Source organism: Amphiprion ocellaris, chromosome 22 (genome assembly GCF_022539595.1).
Source record: "Amphiprion ocellaris isolate individual 3 ecotype Okinawa chromosome 22, ASM2253959v1, whole genome shotgun sequence".
Lineage (NCBI taxonomy): Eukaryota > Metazoa > Chordata > Actinopteri > Pomacentridae > Amphiprion > Amphiprion ocellaris.
The window spans coordinates 16,472,764-16,490,480 of NC_072787.1; the positions used below are offsets into that span (position 1 = coordinate 16,472,764).

The 17,717-nt window shown below is 40.1% G+C and overlaps 1 protein-coding gene across 2 annotated transcripts in view; it reads left to right on the forward strand.

Annotated features, from left to right (window-relative positions):
• Positions 1 to 17,717, forward strand: part of oxsr1b (oxidative stress responsive kinase 1b) — a 41,951-nt gene that overhangs the window by 21,230 nt on the left and 3,004 nt on the right. Inside the window, exons 4-18 of one of the 2 annotated variants that reach the window (XM_035946455.2) lie at positions 2,551 to 2,692; positions 9,074 to 9,129; positions 9,383 to 9,492; positions 10,065 to 10,166; positions 10,286 to 10,419; positions 10,767 to 10,815; positions 11,972 to 12,037; positions 12,113 to 12,235; positions 12,421 to 12,498; positions 14,397 to 14,432; positions 14,902 to 15,084; positions 15,249 to 15,304; positions 15,424 to 15,476; positions 15,748 to 15,816; positions 17,498 to 17,562. In XM_035946455.2, the coding sequence (XP_035802348.1) occupies positions 2,551 to 2,692; positions 9,074 to 9,129; positions 9,383 to 9,492; positions 10,065 to 10,166; positions 10,286 to 10,419; positions 10,767 to 10,815; positions 11,972 to 12,037; positions 12,113 to 12,235; positions 12,421 to 12,498; positions 14,397 to 14,432; positions 14,902 to 15,084; positions 15,249 to 15,304; positions 15,424 to 15,476; positions 15,748 to 15,816; positions 17,498 to 17,562 (1,322 nt within the window). The remainder of the gene's footprint in view (positions 1 to 2,550; positions 2,693 to 9,073; positions 9,130 to 9,382; positions 9,493 to 10,064; positions 10,167 to 10,285; positions 10,420 to 10,766; positions 10,816 to 11,971; positions 12,038 to 12,112; positions 12,236 to 12,420; positions 12,499 to 14,396; positions 14,433 to 14,901; positions 15,085 to 15,248; positions 15,305 to 15,423; positions 15,477 to 15,747; positions 15,817 to 17,497; positions 17,563 to 17,717) is intronic. The other variant, XM_035946456.2, reaches the window with a different exon arrangement.

The window sequence follows — 17,717 nt, forward strand, 5'->3', positions numbered from 1 at the left end:
TTGTATTGCTTTGCCCTCTTTGTATATCTTTAGTTGATTGACAGTTTGGGAAAAATGCTATTTTTATACTTAAAGATGACAAAAATAACTAAGATACTTGTTTATTGGTGAGCTTTAGATGTGCTGCTAGGCAGATTTTGTTTTCCGTGAACAGGATCTGGCTTTCTTTAAGTTAAACTGAGTTCGCCAGCTGCAGGCAGTAGCATCATGCTGAGTGTAAAGACTTCATGGAAAGAAGGCGAATTAGCACATTTCTCAAAATGTCAAACTGTTTCTTTAATGGCACAAAGATAAAATGAGGCTGTAACTTTTCATATCCTGTTGAGCAAGGATTTAAGGTCAGACACATTAACTACTTGACCGCTTTCTTGTGCAATCACACATTCATTTGTGAGCTCATTAAGACTACATTTCCCTCTAATTTGAACTCGGCTCTATTCACTTGCAGTGCCTTCCTCATTGTCACCTGTCAGTTCTTGTCACTACCTCTCCTCCCTCCAGCCATTTCAGACATGGAGATGAAAATCTGCCCGAGTGCAGAAGCACAGAGAGGAGGGGAACCGTGTGTGAAGGAGGAACAGAGGAAGAAAATCAAACAGGCAGCCTTTTCTCAATGAGCTTCAAAGAGCTGTCACATCAGAGACGCTAGGCTGCACTCTTCCTACACTCTCCTCTCACTTTTTCCCCCCCCGATTCACTCACTCACATGCTCACATATACACCCACTGTCTCACACACTCCGACACACATCTAGGATGCTTTTTCCCGCCTTCCTTCTACCGCCTTCGCTTTGAATGAGTTTGTCTTCTCTCCCTCGGTGCTGAATCACATTTTCTTCTGTGCACTGTCACTGCACGAAGAACCCGTTGAACTCACCGCCTCTCCCTCACTCCCTTCTTGCTCTGCCTTTCTGTCTCGCTGTGCCTGCGACTGTGCAATAACACTGTCTAGTCTCAGGTGGCCCATCATCCACGGCTCCCCTGGGTAATGCAGTGAGTGCTCGACTGAGTGCTGCAGGCGAGGACATCCTGAAATGATTGAGCAAATAAATATCTTCGCACCTAAAGCCTGGCACTGTTACTAAAACACAATCAATTTAATCCTGGAATTGTGTCATGAACAGTTTCTGGACCTTGAGGAAGCCATTTCCAGCTTTTGTTTGCAAATGCTGAGGTTGGGTGGGTGGGTGGGTGTGTGTGTGTGTCAGAGAAGCAGGGATGGACAGACAGTGTGGCAGAGGGATGTTTGTGTTGGTGTATCACTGCAGCACAATAAAGCTTGTCAGACAAGTGACACTCTTTTGGCTTCTCAGCATTGTCCCCATTCACCAGTGTTGTCCAATTTTGTGTCATACCGAATGCAAATACTGAACCTCTTTTCAGAGAGATGTTCTTTATTCTGTGGAAAGGAGCACAAAGGAAATCATACACCGACGGCAGTCTGACTTTTCAGCCAGAGCTCTCCTTTATGCAGCAGGAGCCAGACTGTGGGAGACATGGTAACCTGTCTTTATGGCCCTAACCAGGCCAGGTCAGTTAACAGAGCTACACTGGTTCTCCATTTAGTGAATACAAAAGCAACTCTTTGACTTATACCCTCAAATATTAACCCACATCCTTAATTTGAAGCAGATTTCTGCCCTGTTCCACTGCCATTAAAGCCAGATTTTCACCTAAATAATGAATTTGAGCAAGTTCAGCTGAGGTACGAGACAGACTGCAATGATGATGTGATTGAGAGTTAAACTGTGGAGCTATAGACAGGAAATAGTAGAGAGTCTCTGACAATAGCCGTGGTGATTATAACGGCACATTTTGTGACTATAAGGTTTGAATTCAACTTTCAGATGGAGCTCATTTTTGATGGAGAACCACAGACAAAAAATGTGTAGCTCTACAGTCTAAATGAAAATCACTTGACCAGAAAATGTCATCAATTCAAATGCTGATACTTTTTTCCCATTCAGACTTAAAAATCATAGATAGCACCACGTAAATTTGTTTCAGCGGGTGGAGTTACCCTTTAAAATCCATGGTAATGAATGCCCCGAATTGTCTCCCTCCGTGATTGGTTTGTTTTGCCATGGCCAAGTTAAAAGGTCATTGTGCTGTTTGTGGTTTGGGACTTTCTGTCTTGACACAGCTAAATCATTTGGATTGTCAATAAAATCCAGTTTTTCATCCAGAATTGGAAAAAAATGGTCCTTGTGCCCCCAAAATCTAATTTGTCCAAACGATATAAGATTACACATGAATTAACTTGACTGAATATCTGCCAATCCAACAAGAAGTATGTGTTTGTATGAATATGTTTTGGTGTAGAGCAAATTTAACCCATTTACATTAGCTTGCCTGAGGTGACTTTTTGCCCATGCAGTCATCAGTTGAAAAAGTTTGTTTAACCAGCCGTTTATAAAGAATTTAACTGCTACAAGGTTTTCTTTTCTGTCTGACATTACTGTTGACAGTCACAAATTTAGTTTTTAACATAGATAAAAAGACGACATTCTAAGTCTAGCCTTTTTATCAACCAGTTTTATTTGTTTTCTAGGCTCAGTGCTGGATGTGATCAAGCATATCATCTCGCGAGGAGAACACAAGACTGGCGTCCTGGACGAGGCCAGCATAGCCACTGTGTTGAAAGATGTGCTCGAAGGCCTGGAGTACCTACACAAGAATGGGCAGATCCACAGGTAACAAGACTTGTTGCCCTGCACACTGGTACCTTAATAAAACTGACAAAGGACTTTTTATCACCACTAAAGACAAAGACTTTTATTAGACTTCACCTTAAAGGTTTATGGAGCAGAAATACATAAGTCTGCCCTTGGTTTTCTCCTCTGCGTCGTTCCTGTAGTAAGTGTCATTGTGTTGTTATAGTGAATAGTTTCTGTTTGTATTGGCACATTTTTGTGAACACATATGCAATGCATTATCAAAGCTCTGCATTGTCAGGCTTCCCCTATAGAAGAGACTGCCGTACGTTAGATGAATTGTGGAATAAATTTGCATTTTAATAAGACAACCATAAATTCATCTTTTGAAGGTATAGATTTTAATATCAATGCTTAATATTAATGAATACATGTGTCACACTGAGACATCTTTACAACATTGACTCCTCTCCTTGTGTTCATTAATGTACTTAGTGACATTACAGGCTATTTTTAGACATTATAGTGATTAATTATGCCATTATGTGTCCTTTATCTTAATCAGGCTTCTGTTTTCTTTGAACTATCTCCATTTTTCAGTTATCTTGTCACATATTTCTTCAGTCTTAGTCAAGAAAATAAGTGAAATCTCTGGTGACCTGTGCAGAGAAATTCATAGTGTTAGTACACAGTTCAGTTCAAAATACAATATGCAGTAGTGGTTTGCATTCTTCATGAGATTAGATGTGTAACTGCACCAGGAAATTTTCAGACAGCTACTTTTACTTCTAAAGGTTAGGGACGATACTGGGATCTGTCCAGCGCTTAGGCATTGTACTTCATCAATGGGACTGCGACAAATGTTCCAAAAGAAGAGGCAGTAATTATGAGTTTATGGCTTATCATTATAGAAAGGTTATGAATGAAAATCAGTTCACCCACTTTCCATTTTTCCTAAACGCATGGTATAAGGAGTCATTGGTTTAATAAACTGCAATAACTTTAAACTGGAAACTGCTGCACGACATCTGTAAGTAGATCAAAACTTCCAGGCCAATAATGGTAAAGTGTTACTTTATTAATACGTAAGTGAAATGACTCAATAGCCAATTTGCATGCAACAGGGAATGTGATCCTGAAAGCTCTCCACTTCAGTTCAAGACCTGCCTTAGTCACTGCTCTCAGGCTGTTACAATGAACTCTAAGCCTTCACAAGGCTTCTTATGCATTTAATATTCATTACTCACTTTTTCATGCTCCTCCTCTGTTCTCCCACCGGCACACACACATAGCCGGGGACAGGCTACATGTGTAAATAATGCATAGCGTTTTGGCTTGGTTAAGTGCTCAGCAGCTTTCAGGGTAGCATACCAATGAGAAACACAGAGAGGCTTGATTGACTGCGAGCTCACATGAGGAATGTATTGTCATCATGATGAAGCAAATAAACAATCAGCTCATTAGGCTGCTAATTAGAAAACTGCTGTGCCCTGGAAAATATAGGTAGAGACGTAAGGTATTAGCGTAAATACTGTTTAAATTACTGGGTTAATTAAAAGGAAAATCCACTGCAATGTGCTGCTGCTGCAGGATGTAAGTATCCACTTTCAGCATAATGTGACGGGGTTATCGGTCAGTGCCAGAGAGAGGGAAATGTTTTTCCTGAGTAAAAGCTGCCTTTAACACGGCCCTGTTTTAAGGAGACATTAGGGAAATGAGAATGGATCATTAATTCACCACACCACTTCATCCTAAGACTCTGAGGTGTGATTTGTGAGAAGGGAAATTTGAAGTAATCCCCCAGTAGTGAAAATCGTTGACATGCTGAGATTGGAGGGGCCACGGTCAGTTGATCAGTGTCTGCTGATGTAAATTTGCGCATATGGCCGTGTGTATTCACCTTGTGTAAGCTGGATCATATGAGTCGGAGCCTCGGGGCCAGGGGTGAGACAAGAGTCAAGGGGGTGAGGCTCTACGAAGAGGAAGAAAGGGAGAAAGTGTCACGTGATACGCTGCATCCAGCCCAGGATGGCAGGAAAGCAATTAGAGTCTTATAGCCTAGGGTCTAGGCTCAACTGGAGACATTTACCACAAAACGGCGAACTGCTCCACCTTCTCATTCACAGCAGCTCGGAAAGTCAGTAATTCAAAGGTGTCACTTGTTCTCTAACCTCAGCAGCAGGTAGACACTATACACATGATAGGAGATGAATACTACTTATTCTCAGTTACGTCAGTTAAATTGTAGAAAATCAGCCTTCAAGTTAATTATTCAAATGCCTTCTGGACAGCAGTGATCTTGCTGTTGTGGTCAGGCTCTTACTTCCCTCTGAAATCTTAGTTGACTTATGAGATAAGTGGGAGGGTTTTGCCCGGCAAATTACTCAGTATGTGGTACAGTAATGATCAGGTAATGGCTGTCTCTGGGAGCAAAGAGGCTCCTGCTGTGCATTGAAGGAAAGTTGGCAAACTAAGAAAATAACTAATTGATTTGGAAAAACATGAGTATGAAATTCAGCAGTGTGGAAAAAGCAATCAAAATATAGATGAAGGAGGAAGATAATTTGGTGGTCAGCAGGGCATTCTTAAAAGAGGGGAAGATGGAAAAGGTATTTCATCCTTATGAGAGACCCACGGGGTATCTAATAAACCCTCTTTTATGACCCTGTTAGGGGCACTGTGTGCCTGGCACCAGGATGTAATGTCATAGGAGGTGACCCGGTGGAGCTGCAAGGTGCAAGAGCTACCAGATGAGAATGATAAATCTTCTTGACAGTTTCATACCACGGCTGTTCCCAGCTGGCTACAGGCTGGCTATCATTTCAGTAGGTCATAAATATGAAGAGACTATACGTATCTGGTTGAATTTTCGAGATCTTGTGGTTACATAACAGCTTCTAGGTTTTAGCAACATGTGCGTAACACAGAAACAAACATAATATGCCAGTTATTCTTCAGGCTCAAGCCCACCTACTTTTGTAGCATATGGCTGGATGACTACTAGGAGTTGGAACTTAAAGGTTGTTTTTTTTGCCTGTCTGCTACGGTATTTCTTTGAACTGGCATGGTGCATTGTGTCACCACCTCCTCCTCCCTCCTCCTCTTCCTCTCCTGTGAATGTTAATGACTGTCTGCACTCTGCAGCCGTTTTCTCCGAGCATTACAATCTGCTGCAGTGAACCATAGCCTGCATGGTTCTTGAATGAGCGCAGGAGGTACAATCAGATTGCCTTGATCACTCTTTGTGAATGATTCAGCGTCACATGTTGTCTTTGATCACGGTGGAGCGCAGTAAGGAGAAAATCCACTTGAAAATTATTTCTTAGACATTAATTTGGTTCTGTGAATTTCAACAAGCTGAACAGCGTGTAAGTGATGATGATGTCATACAGAGACGCATATAGACAGCGAGTCTTGAAATAACTGAGGATTTGATGGCTCTGAGCCATCGCTTTAGGCTTTCAATTTAAATAAAACTCATTTTGATGTAGAACCTCAAACAAAAACTCTTTGAGTCAGCAGAGTCAGGGACTAACTTATTAACTTCAAAAAAATGTGTTGATTCTTGATCTTTATCTGTAGTAACATTAGAGAAGTGGTTGCAGGGATGCCAGAGTTTGTCAGTCTACCACTTTGGTCCTGGCTGAAATATCTCAGCAGCTGTGTGATGAATTGCCTTGATTTTTTTTTTTTCACACATGCCTGTTATCCGAACGATGAGCCCTAATATCTTTGCCGCCGAATAACTTTGATCAACCAACCTGTCACTCAGTGGCCACGCCCTTCATTGTGTATAATATTAAGACCTAATGCAATTTAAACAGGCAAGTTATGTACAAATTCAGCCCCTGTATAGTTGCCATGAATGAAAAAAAATAGCTATCAAGACCAAAAACATTTTTTTATCAGGCTGTTAATATTTTTATTTCTGCTGTAAAGTTGGGTATTTAACATGGGAGTCTGTGGGGACTGACTTGCTTTTAGTGGTCATCTGACGAGCCCTGGTTGCCACATATTTGTGTTCAGCACTAATTAGCAAATGCAGAATGTTGACACATGGTAAACATTATACCTTCTAACACCAACATACTAGCATTGAGTTGTATTAAGCCATGTTAGCTTTCCAATGTTAAAATTTTGCTCAAAGGACCAGTGTTCCAAAGCACAGCCTCATGAAAAAGCTAACATGGCTGTAGACTCTTAAACTTGGTAGAAATCGACTTTTATTGTGAAAAAGTTGTCAGAACTTGATGTTTAACTGGCTCACACTGAACACAAAATGAGAATACTGTGCATCATTAGCCCTGACTAAATTCTCAATCACAGGCAGCAGAAGACATGACCAGAGATTCTTAGAGATGGACAGAGCTGTTGTGTAAACGAGGAAAAGTATTTTAGGATACCCCCAAACTTGTCTTTCAGCCTCAACTGAGCGCCTCCTCTCTAATCCTTAAAAAGCAACATCTCAAATTACCAGATGTAACCAACACCTCTTGTATGTGCTAACACCAAAGGTAGAAGATGAGCATGTTGTTCGTGAAAAGGTAGCGTGGGCGAGAAACCGTAAGATACTGTGACCTGATATCACCTAACTGTTATGTCAGGGCAGCAGAGTGACAAGCTGGAGAGCCACTGAGCACAGACGACAGCAGACATTTCTAACGGTGGTTCTTCAAAGCCACTAGTGAAGGCTGTCGTGTTCATTTTTCATCCACCCTTTCCCTTCCTCTGCATCATTCCTAGTGTGACAGTTACGTAATGGAAATCATGTAAATGTACATCAAATTTTTGCCCCATATAGTACACAAAAAGCTCTTTCTGAATGAGCTGCTTACTCATAGCACTCTGTTTTGAGAAGGTAGTGATGAAGTCAGCTAATACCCTGTCCTGTGTCATATTTCAATCTTCTGGTTATTTTGTATTCTCCAGTTTGCCCTGCAGTAGGAATTCCCATCCTTTACTTTCAGACTTTGGTCCTAATATGTCACATATGCTGCATTCCTCCCTCTGGGGCTCAGTGTTTGCCACTCCCTGGCCTTGTCGCTATGAGATCTATTGGCTGTGTGGTGTTTTACTGGAGCACACTTAGCAAAAGTGGCCTCTGCACTCAAGTAGCTATTCATCAGGATTTGAACAGAGATCTAAACTGTGGCCTGCAAAGTCATGGGTCCCTTTAACACATTGTGAGTCTTATGTAGCTTGCTTGTGAAGACTGCACTTCTAGGTTGTGGCTGCAGGAGAAGAGGACTTGAGCCAAACTGCCTACTTCACGTCCTTCACTTTTTCCTACAAACCTGAGACCTTCAAATGTATTTTTGTGTATCAGGGAAAATGTTAGCATGCAGTTGAAGTTGTATACACGCCCCAGTAGTGTCCTTCTCCGAGTAGCACAAACATTTTTCTGAAACCACAATTCTTCCTGCAGCACTTGCCCCCCACATATCTGGAATTTGGCACATTTTTACAGTCTGTTTGGAATGAATTATAGGCCCAATAAAGTGGTAAAGGGAGTCTTTGTTTCTGGAAAGCTGTGTCACGTCTCATCTCTAAAGCCCATTCTATTTTTAAATTCATTCAGACCAATTTGTTTGCTAGAATGCTCCAAGAGCATTTATCCTCCACCTAAAGCAGCAAGTTTTTTACTCCAGTGCCCTCACCTGGCAACAACAGGAACTGCTCTACGGTTACGATTACATCTCTTTTGAATCATTTGCCTGTCAGTACAGTTCAGAGAGCTGTCTGATGGTAATTTGTACAACCAAATTTATTGGATGCTGTTCAAGGTGGCATAATGGATGACGTTCTGAGGTTGGTGTTCTGTGCCCCGTTAAAGTGTTTATTCCATTATTCTCTGTTGAAATAGACATTAATTTCCTGAGAAGTTGGAAAACGGAGAGAACTGACTTGTCCACCGTGACACCGCTGCTTTCCCTACTTTTTATGCCCTCGCCTTTCACTTGACCCTTCATCTTTATCTCTGAAAGTCTGTTGCCATGACAACCATGGCTGGCTGGTGAGATGGCAGTATTCCTTCTGTGTGGCAGACAGGCAGTCAGACAGATGTCCCTGCTGAATCCTCTTATCACCACCAGGGGAGGCTGAGCAGGGATGAGCAAATTAACTACAGACTGTGTGTGTCAGTAATAAAGTCTTAGACAAGATGCTGGAAATATAAGAAATATGAGAGCTGACTGTGGTACCAAGATGTATGAGGATGATGATGTTGACAAATTATTACTGGGTACTGTTTCAAAAAACACAAACCTGACAGTTAATTAAATTTAATTATTCTGATTTGACTTTTTTCATCTGTTTATGTTCGCCCTACATTCGGCTTTAGCCGCAATCATTTTTCAGTTTGACAGCTATATGCAAGAGGGATTTGTTTTAACACACAAATTCTTATCTTGTCTTTCACAGAGATCTTAAGGCTGGAAACATTCTCCTCGGAGATGATGGTTCAGTGCAAATTGCAGGTATTTAGCCTCAAGGCAACACCAAGTCTCATCAGCTGTCACTATTGATCCCCATTAGGTGTGAACAAGTAGATGTTTCCCGTCACCTTTGCTGAAATCTCATTTACTGTACTCCCTTTAGACAGCAACAGTGTCTCAGTGGGTTAATACACAAGAGGTCTAGTCTGCAGTGGAAAACTAGACAACTTTATATCATATTTACTCACAGCTTTGGGTCCTTTGTGGGTCTTTGTCTCATTTTTCCTTCCGTTAGACTTCGGCGTCAGTGCCTTTCTAGCCACGGGAGGAGATATTACTCGAAATAAAGTGCGCAAGACGTTTGTGGGAACACCATGCTGGATGGCCCCAGAGGTCATGGAGCAGGTCAGTACTGTCTGGCATGAAACCTTGAGAAATTGTGGCGACTTTTTGTTAGCAGGCACAATCAGACAATCACAAAGTTTGCTTATAACTCACCATCTGTACTACCAGTATATACTCCACCACCATACAGTAAGACAGTAGGACTGAAACGTGCAGATCATGTGTATTATTAATCGAATAAATAATTCAGAGAATAGGAACAGCTTCTGCTTTGGGAACAGACTGTGCAAACTCTAAATAAGCCTGTTTATATGCTACAAATCCATTTTGCTTTTTGTCTTTTCTCACTGCAATATTGAGGCACATTTTTTACTCTTTATGTTTGATTGCTCTCAGCTCAATGTGGCATAAGTCACCATTATTTATATAGCACATTTAAAACAACCAACACTAACCCCAAAGTGATTTCCAGTAGAGAGATGAGATTAACATTACAAATTTACATCACAAGTCCTAATACTGATATTTTTTATTATACACATTTACTGAACTAATTTAAATGTAGAAGTTAAGAGCCTGCAATATTATATACCATACCAAATTACCTGACTGGCTTAAAATTGTTTCCACAGGTGAGGGGTTATGATTTCAAAGCAGATATTTGGAGTTTTGGAATCACGGCCATTGAGCTTGCCACGGGAGCTGCACCTTATCACAAATACCCACCAATGAAGGTAAGAACACTGTAGTACAATCAAAGTTCCTTTAAAAGTAAATTATTATTATCATATATTAGTGACATTGAGCAAATATAGCTGTGATATTTGAGTAAAAGTGTTTCTGGTGTCTTCAGGTCTTGATGCTGACGCTGCAGAATGACCCACCAGCTCTGGAGACTGGCATCACAGACAAGGAGATGGTAAAGAAATATGGCAAATCCTTCAGGAAGATGATCTCACTGTGTCTACAGAAGGACCCGGAGAAAAGGTGCTGATTGGTTTTATATTGTCTCATACAACACAGAATACTTTACAGTGGCTTCCAGGACATATATTTCATCAAATGTATCATTTTTGTGCTGTATGCTAACTTACTGTGTGTATTAATTACAAAAAAAGAAAGTGGTGTTCAGTTATATACAGTTAATAGTTGGTTTATAATGCTTAGCACTTGTAAAGTAAAGAAGCACATAATTGCTTTCATTGTCCTGAGCGCTGCCATTTTGTTCCACCACGCTTCACCGGTTCTGTAAAACATAGGTTCCCTAGTTCTTACAAAAGCTCTAACAAGTCAAATGAATAGAATTAATTCAATGTCATTCTGCTGTTTTTCAGGCCAACGTCCTCAGAACTGTTGAAGCATAAATTCTTTCAGAAAGCAAAGGTAGGTGCTTGAGCTCCCCCTGGGCCTTAAACTGAATCAGTTACTCACTGAGTCAGCATCATCCCCCTTTCAGGAAGCACTTGATTTAGTTGATGAGTAAAGGTCTGCGCCTGCAGAAGTGATGGTGTCTGAATGGCCTCAGTATGGCCTCGTGTTAAAATGGTGTGCTGCTCTTAATGGCTGTAGATGGAGTGTTTTTAGCTCTTGAAGCTCTGAATTGACTGAGGAAGAGATTGTTGTAGAAATATATGAAAAAACAGAACAAAGTCTCTTCCTGAGATGTTTGTGTGATACAGGGTACCACTCAACTTGTCAGTGTGACTGACCCAAGCTGAGATCATTGCAGCATTCCTCTCATTACTGGCCATACAGAGCTGTTTCTGACAAAGGCAGTGTAACATCAGCCTCCGGCTGCCCAGTGCCCTAGCAACTGGAACAACTAGAGTGCTGGCTCAGCAAGTCACACAGCCTCGATACAACCTGGTTGGCTTGCTGGGCACGATCCTCATCAGCAGCCACAACTGCAATACTCTGAACTTGCAGCAGAGGACAGGCTTGCTCATCATTTCCAAACACAGACACCTCTGATATAAATGAGGACTGTGTCACTCTACAGCAGGGACGTCAATGTGAATATAACACTGACATATGCTGTTCTCCTGACGCAATGTTGCTATCTGTTGAAAGCAGACACTGTTAAAATGCAATAATAAAGAAAAAGGTTAAATAAAGCAAAGAAAGCATCAGTTTAGTGTAAGTTAATCCTGAGATGGATCTAAAACAGTTGCTGAACTTACCCACAGAGGAAGACTATTTGATAAACTGCTACCGAAGACAAAAATAAGCCTGATCACAAGCTATGCACTTTGAGTGGAGACAAAACAGACACCCTTGTTTTGGACACCTGTGAGGCCTCATTGGCCTACATGTTGTCAGCAACTCAATCATATGATAGAGCCGAGTTGCTTAAAGCTTTAAAATGAATTACAGGGATTTTAAATCCTAAATTTGATGTGAAGCCAGAGTGCTGAGGAGTCTTAGTAAAGTTCATTATGGAATAAACCTCTGAATAATGTGAGACTTAATCAGGCAACACAATAAACAGATGTAGAGTATTGTGGAGTGACAGCCATTTATTTCTTTCCTCTCATGATAGACCCATGAGTATTTACACGAGAAGTTACTTCAGAGGGCGCCCACAATAACAGAGAGGTCGAAAAAGGTAAGAGGGCAAAGGTTTAAAGCTACACTTGGTGCTTTATTGCTAAGAAGATGAGCTCACTTGTGTGTGTATCAGGTACGTCGAGTGCCAGGTTCCAGTGGCCGGCTGCATAAAACAGAGGATGGTGAGTGGGAATGGAGTGACGACGAGCTGGATGAAGAAAGTGAAGAAGGCAAAGCAGCTGTTGCAGCCTTAAGGGTGAGACTAATCTTATTTCTTTTTCCTCACATGCACACATTAACACTTTTGTTATACTCCACATGTCATGTCTTTTAATCGCTGTACTCTGTTTAAATTGTCGTTCTCATGTCTGTGCAGTAGCATGTTTGTCCATTGTCTCTCCACTGAGTGTCCCTGTGTGTATGTTCTGTCTGACGGACAAGGAGCAGCAGGTGAAACCTGTTAGCGCCCCCAGGCGACAAGTGCGCTTCTCCTACCCACTCGAGCTGCCTGCATCCAGGGTTGTTCACTTGCCACCACGATACAGATGGCATTCCCTTAACAAGGAAGGACTCTCACACGTTAGCTGGGGAGCATGTGGACAGATAGATTACTGTTAGTGCTGCATACACAAGCATTAGAAAAAGCCTGTGGAAGCTGGAAACAGTTATATAGTTATTAATTATTAAAATTTATCCTTCAGTTTTGACAAAACAGATTGTCAGGGCTCATTTTGATGCCTGGTTAAATATGTATTCACTCTAGAAGACTTGGTAGGAAAGATTTTTATAAGAGCAAATCTACACACAGATGAGCTCTTATGTTGATTTTGTCATAGCTTTCTATAGCTTGACATTAACCTAAGATGGCTGGTAATTGCCAGAGTTATGCAACAAGTTTGTTGGTCGGAAGGCTTTGCTGTTTTTTTTCGAAGCAGAAATCTGTGCATGCTGTAGATCACACGTGAGTGGAATTTGACCCACAAGTCGACCTCGTCAGAATCCATTGGCCACACTCTAGGCGTCTTTTTAAAGAGTGATATATTTTGTGTCACATAGGGAAGGAGACAAATGTGTGGTTTTCCCTAAAGTGTTACAGATATAATGGGTTTTTCAGAATTAAAATCAGCTTGACAATAAACTATTTATGTTGATGAAAGTTTCATGTTTAGACTGGAATTATGTAATCAAATGAGTGAGAGTTACCTTTCCTGGAAGCCATCTGTATTTCCATTTCTATTTCTAAATCACTTTTTTTTAAAATTTATACTGACCAAATCACATTTAATAAAAAAACAAGGCAAGTTACTTATCAACCTTGTAATGATCTTCAAACAGAGCACTAATGACTATCAAGGAATTAAACTTTTATAGTATCTCTGCTCCTTTCATGCTGCTTTGTAATTGGCTGCTTGTTGGCAAACTGAACTTAAAATTCTTCCACTAGGGCTAAAGGATAATATATTTCCAAACTATGCTGAATTCATCATCATCATCCATCAATATTTCAAATGATTATTACGTATTTTCTCACTATATTTAAAGTCCATTGATCAGCACTAGAGCCTGGCTGAGTACCTGTGTAATCTCTGGGCTGTAGAGACAAATACAGTCTCTTTCTGTGAGTCACACAGCAGATTCCTGAGCTGATTTCTTGCATCAGCTCAGACGCCACATCATGTCTCCTCAGTCAAGTCAGTTTGTCTTCATTTGGCCTGCAAAGCTTCTGTTTGCCTCTGTGTTCCTTAGAGTTGGATTAAACTTGACCTTTTCTTTTTTGCAGATAAGCGCTCTTACAATATATCAGTGTGACTTTCTCCTGATTTTGCATTCACTTATATTGCTTTTCTGCTTTTTAAAAACTAAAAACACAACCGCAGTTGTAGAATATGTGTCACTCGTTTACAAGTAAATCATATTTTAGCTTTATTCTATGATGCCTACACATAGCAGTTTAGTCATTTTTAAACTAAGAAACTGGAAATATAAGATTCTTTGGCTGTCCCTTCAATTAAATATCCGACAAGTCACTGCATTTAACATATCGATGCAAAAATCCTGTAAATCCCATACTCACATAAATCAATACCGATTTGCAGTGTTGCAGAGAATAGCAGTGTACAGGTCGATAAATACTGTTATATCTCACGTGTCAGTCAGTGAAGTGTATTTAAAGTTTTATTACAATATCATATCTCTTTTCCCACTGTAATGATAGCTTCACTGTTTCATCTCAATGGAAACCACAATAAACTAAGAGGACAGATAAGTGAGCAAAGTAAACGAGTGCGCCGTTTTAATCTGTTTGTCTTTTCCGCTCTCTGTGTGTTCTTTGCATCCATGCCGGCTGTTTTTGCTTTGCTGAAGCCGTCACAGTAAAGTCCTCCTCTGATCGTTATCCTCTTCTGTTTTTTAAACAGTCACCCAGAGTGAAGGAGGGATCGCAGAATTCAGAGGTGAGTTAAAATGCAGCTCTTTCACAGATGTGGTTTGATGCAGATTTAGATAGAATCAAAGTCTATGAAAGAATGTGAATGAATTGAGTTTTATTTGTAGTGCATGTGTGCAAACGGGAGTGGATCAAAATGAGGCTTCTTACTAAAAAAGGACCAATTTTACTTCTCAAACAGAGGGGATTAGAGATAAAGGCTTGCTTCTAATACAAGCCTGCTTCAAATAAAGGCCTCTTACCCTCTAAAGACAAAGTAAATAAAGGAAATATGGTAACAGATGATACCACCACTTTCTCCTTGCTGAAGGAATTTAAACACTGCCACTAGATGCCAAAATGAACGGAGCACATCCATTTTGGAACTGAATGTTTCTTTTCTGGAGACAGATTTATTTTTTAGTTTCCTTGGTTTTGAAGTACAATATTTCAGTCTGGGCCAAAAGGTGGACCACTCAACCCCATTTTTCCTTCAGGTTTTCCAGACTCCTGAGCCTTTAAGTAGTCAACTCCAGCCGATGGCAGCCGGTCAGGCTGAACTACCTCAGGCTGCAGGCCAAGTTCCACTGCAGCCCACACCAGTCAACACTCAATCCACTGCCCAGGCTGCATCTCCCACACCAGGCGTACCTGCTGCTGCTGTTACTGTTCCCACTCAGGCCAGTCTCCTTAGTTTATCTTTATCATCATAAGGTTTATTTTAAGGCTGCAAATTTACAATTCACTACACATTTTGCGAGCTTTTTTAACATCATGTAGGGATGTAAATTAATAATGAAGCTTTCATTTTCTTCAAATTAAATTTTTGTATCTGTTTCAACAGACTCCAGCTGCCTCAGGCGATGCTAAGGCTCCCATTAGTTTGGTATTAAGGTTAAGGTATGTTTTCCCCATCACCACCTAAAATAAGGGGTGATTTGTCAGTCTAGCCTTCACCTTCTCTTTACACTCTATGAACTTTGCACCTCTTATCTGTATTCTTTCCTTTTTCCTTTCAGAAATTCAAAGAAGGAGCTAAATGACATCCGCTTTGAATTTATGCCAGGGAGAGGTAAGTGGGCTTTATATTTTAAGACAGTTCTATCACTGAAAACCAAGGCTCAGTGTACTTAACAACCGTGCACTTTAACAAAATGTGAGCTCTGGGTGTCACATTTGGAACAGTCAGAAGAGAACATGCTAGGAGAGTTATTTTTTTTAGCACAGGGAGCTCAAGTGTGTTAGAAATTATTAAGCCGTGATTGTGCCCTGTTTGCTTTTTTAAAAAATGTTCCGTATTGGTGCACCTTTTACAGTTGGTGTCTCATGCTTTTAATTTACAGACACAGCAGATGGTGTGTCGCAGGAGCTGGTGTCAGCAGGCCTGGTGGACGGGAGGGACTTAGTAATAGGTCAGTAATAAAAATCCTTTCGCTGCCAGTTTACACATTCTTTGCTCAACACATTAAGCGGGAAGGTTAAAGATTATCTTTTAATTACTTAGAGCGCATTTTATACTGTCACTTGGCCTCTAGTCATATAAACAGTTTAACTCTTTAAGTAGCATGAGCAGGACATTTAAGAAAACCTTCCAAACAACAAGTTTTGATTAAATCAACCAATAAAATGTCAATAATAAACATAACCTTTATTATTAATATTCTGTTCTGAATATCATGTTCTAGATTTTATGATTATATTGTACTGAATTCAAGTTAACTTCAGGTTTTATTCTGGACAGCGGTTCACTTCTTACTGTCTCCGTCACCGTGGTAACCTGTGCTGAACACCTAACCTACCCAGAACAGGTTATGTTCGAGACGATAAGGGATCAAAGCTTAGGAAAACACTGAAAATAGCATCACTATTCCTGGAAAATCTTGCAAACCTCAAATTTTTAGACCCACGATCTGAAAGCAGTTTCATTGTTCTGTAGGCCCTTTGTGTATCAATATAATCTTAAAACAGAGACTGATGAAGCTCTAAAGCCTTATACTTCTTGACTTTATAAAATTTGCAGTGAGTCTTTTTATTGGTTTGAATGAAATTTTTATATTTGTTCTTTATTTGCTCCCAGAACCGTTTAACACCACCATAACACTGCTGAAAGAACAAAATGATCTTACACACAATGAGAATTACAAATTACCTACAAATATCCTCTCCTTTAACATTCAGCCTTTATCTATACAGCAAATCAAACATTTACATGCTTCTAGACCTTCCATATTAGGATTGTTAAGGTGATTTTTTTTAGATTCTTATTCAGCAGGGGTAATACAAAGCATTACATTAACATTAACCCTGAATGTGAAATTACTCTTTTCATCCTCTATGTAAAAATACTTGGTTGTTATGGACATAATTTGTGTTGTTAGTGAGACTGCATCTGTAATTTAGTTACATAATCTTGTCTTGCATAGTAATGATTTAACAGATTGTTGAATAATAAACCTGCATTGAATGATTATGTGATTATAAAAGGTTAATCTCATCATTCCAGTGATAATGATAAGCTTAATAACTCACATTCACACTCTCAGATGCCAACTCAGCCCCATTCATGTGGCTCACAGTCAGATTCAGGGTTGATTTACCAAATTTATGACCGGCTTTGTCTGATCGCTGAGCTAGATAGTGGTTGTAAGGTTCAATGAAGTCAGAAAACAAAAGGACAAAAGGAGGTGTATTTAACTTGCTTTGTACTCCAAGTCAGACAAGAGGACAGTAGAATATTAGTATAAATAAGCCTCACAGAAATAAAACATGAAAAGCACTGAGAGAGCGCAGTCCTCCGCCAAGGCTGCTCAGTTGTTGTATAATGTCTGTGTGCATTCTGTTTTTGAGTAATGTTGCAGACAGACAGACAGACAGACAGACAGACAGACAGACAGACAGACAGACAGACAGACAGACAGAAGGACAGACAGACAGACAGACAGACAGACACCAACCAGTCGTCGCATTACTCCTTGGTGGAGTAATAATTACATGAGGCACAATGTCACATCTTTTTGCTTTTTGAATCCAGACAGCTGATATCATGATGTATTTTTAGTTTTTGTTGGACTGAAATTTACTTTTTCTTTTCAGTTGCTGCAAATTTACAGAAAATAGTTGATGAGCCTCAATCCAATAAAAATGTCACTTTCAAGCTGGTGAGTGTACTTTTTTCCTTTTTTAAAAAAAAAAAAGAAAGAAAAAAAATGTCTTTTCCAGCTAGAAATTAAATCTTTTAATACTACTTCCAACTGCATATTTTGCCTCATAGTGAAGAAAAGATTACTCTGAAGCAAAACTATTGTATTATTTT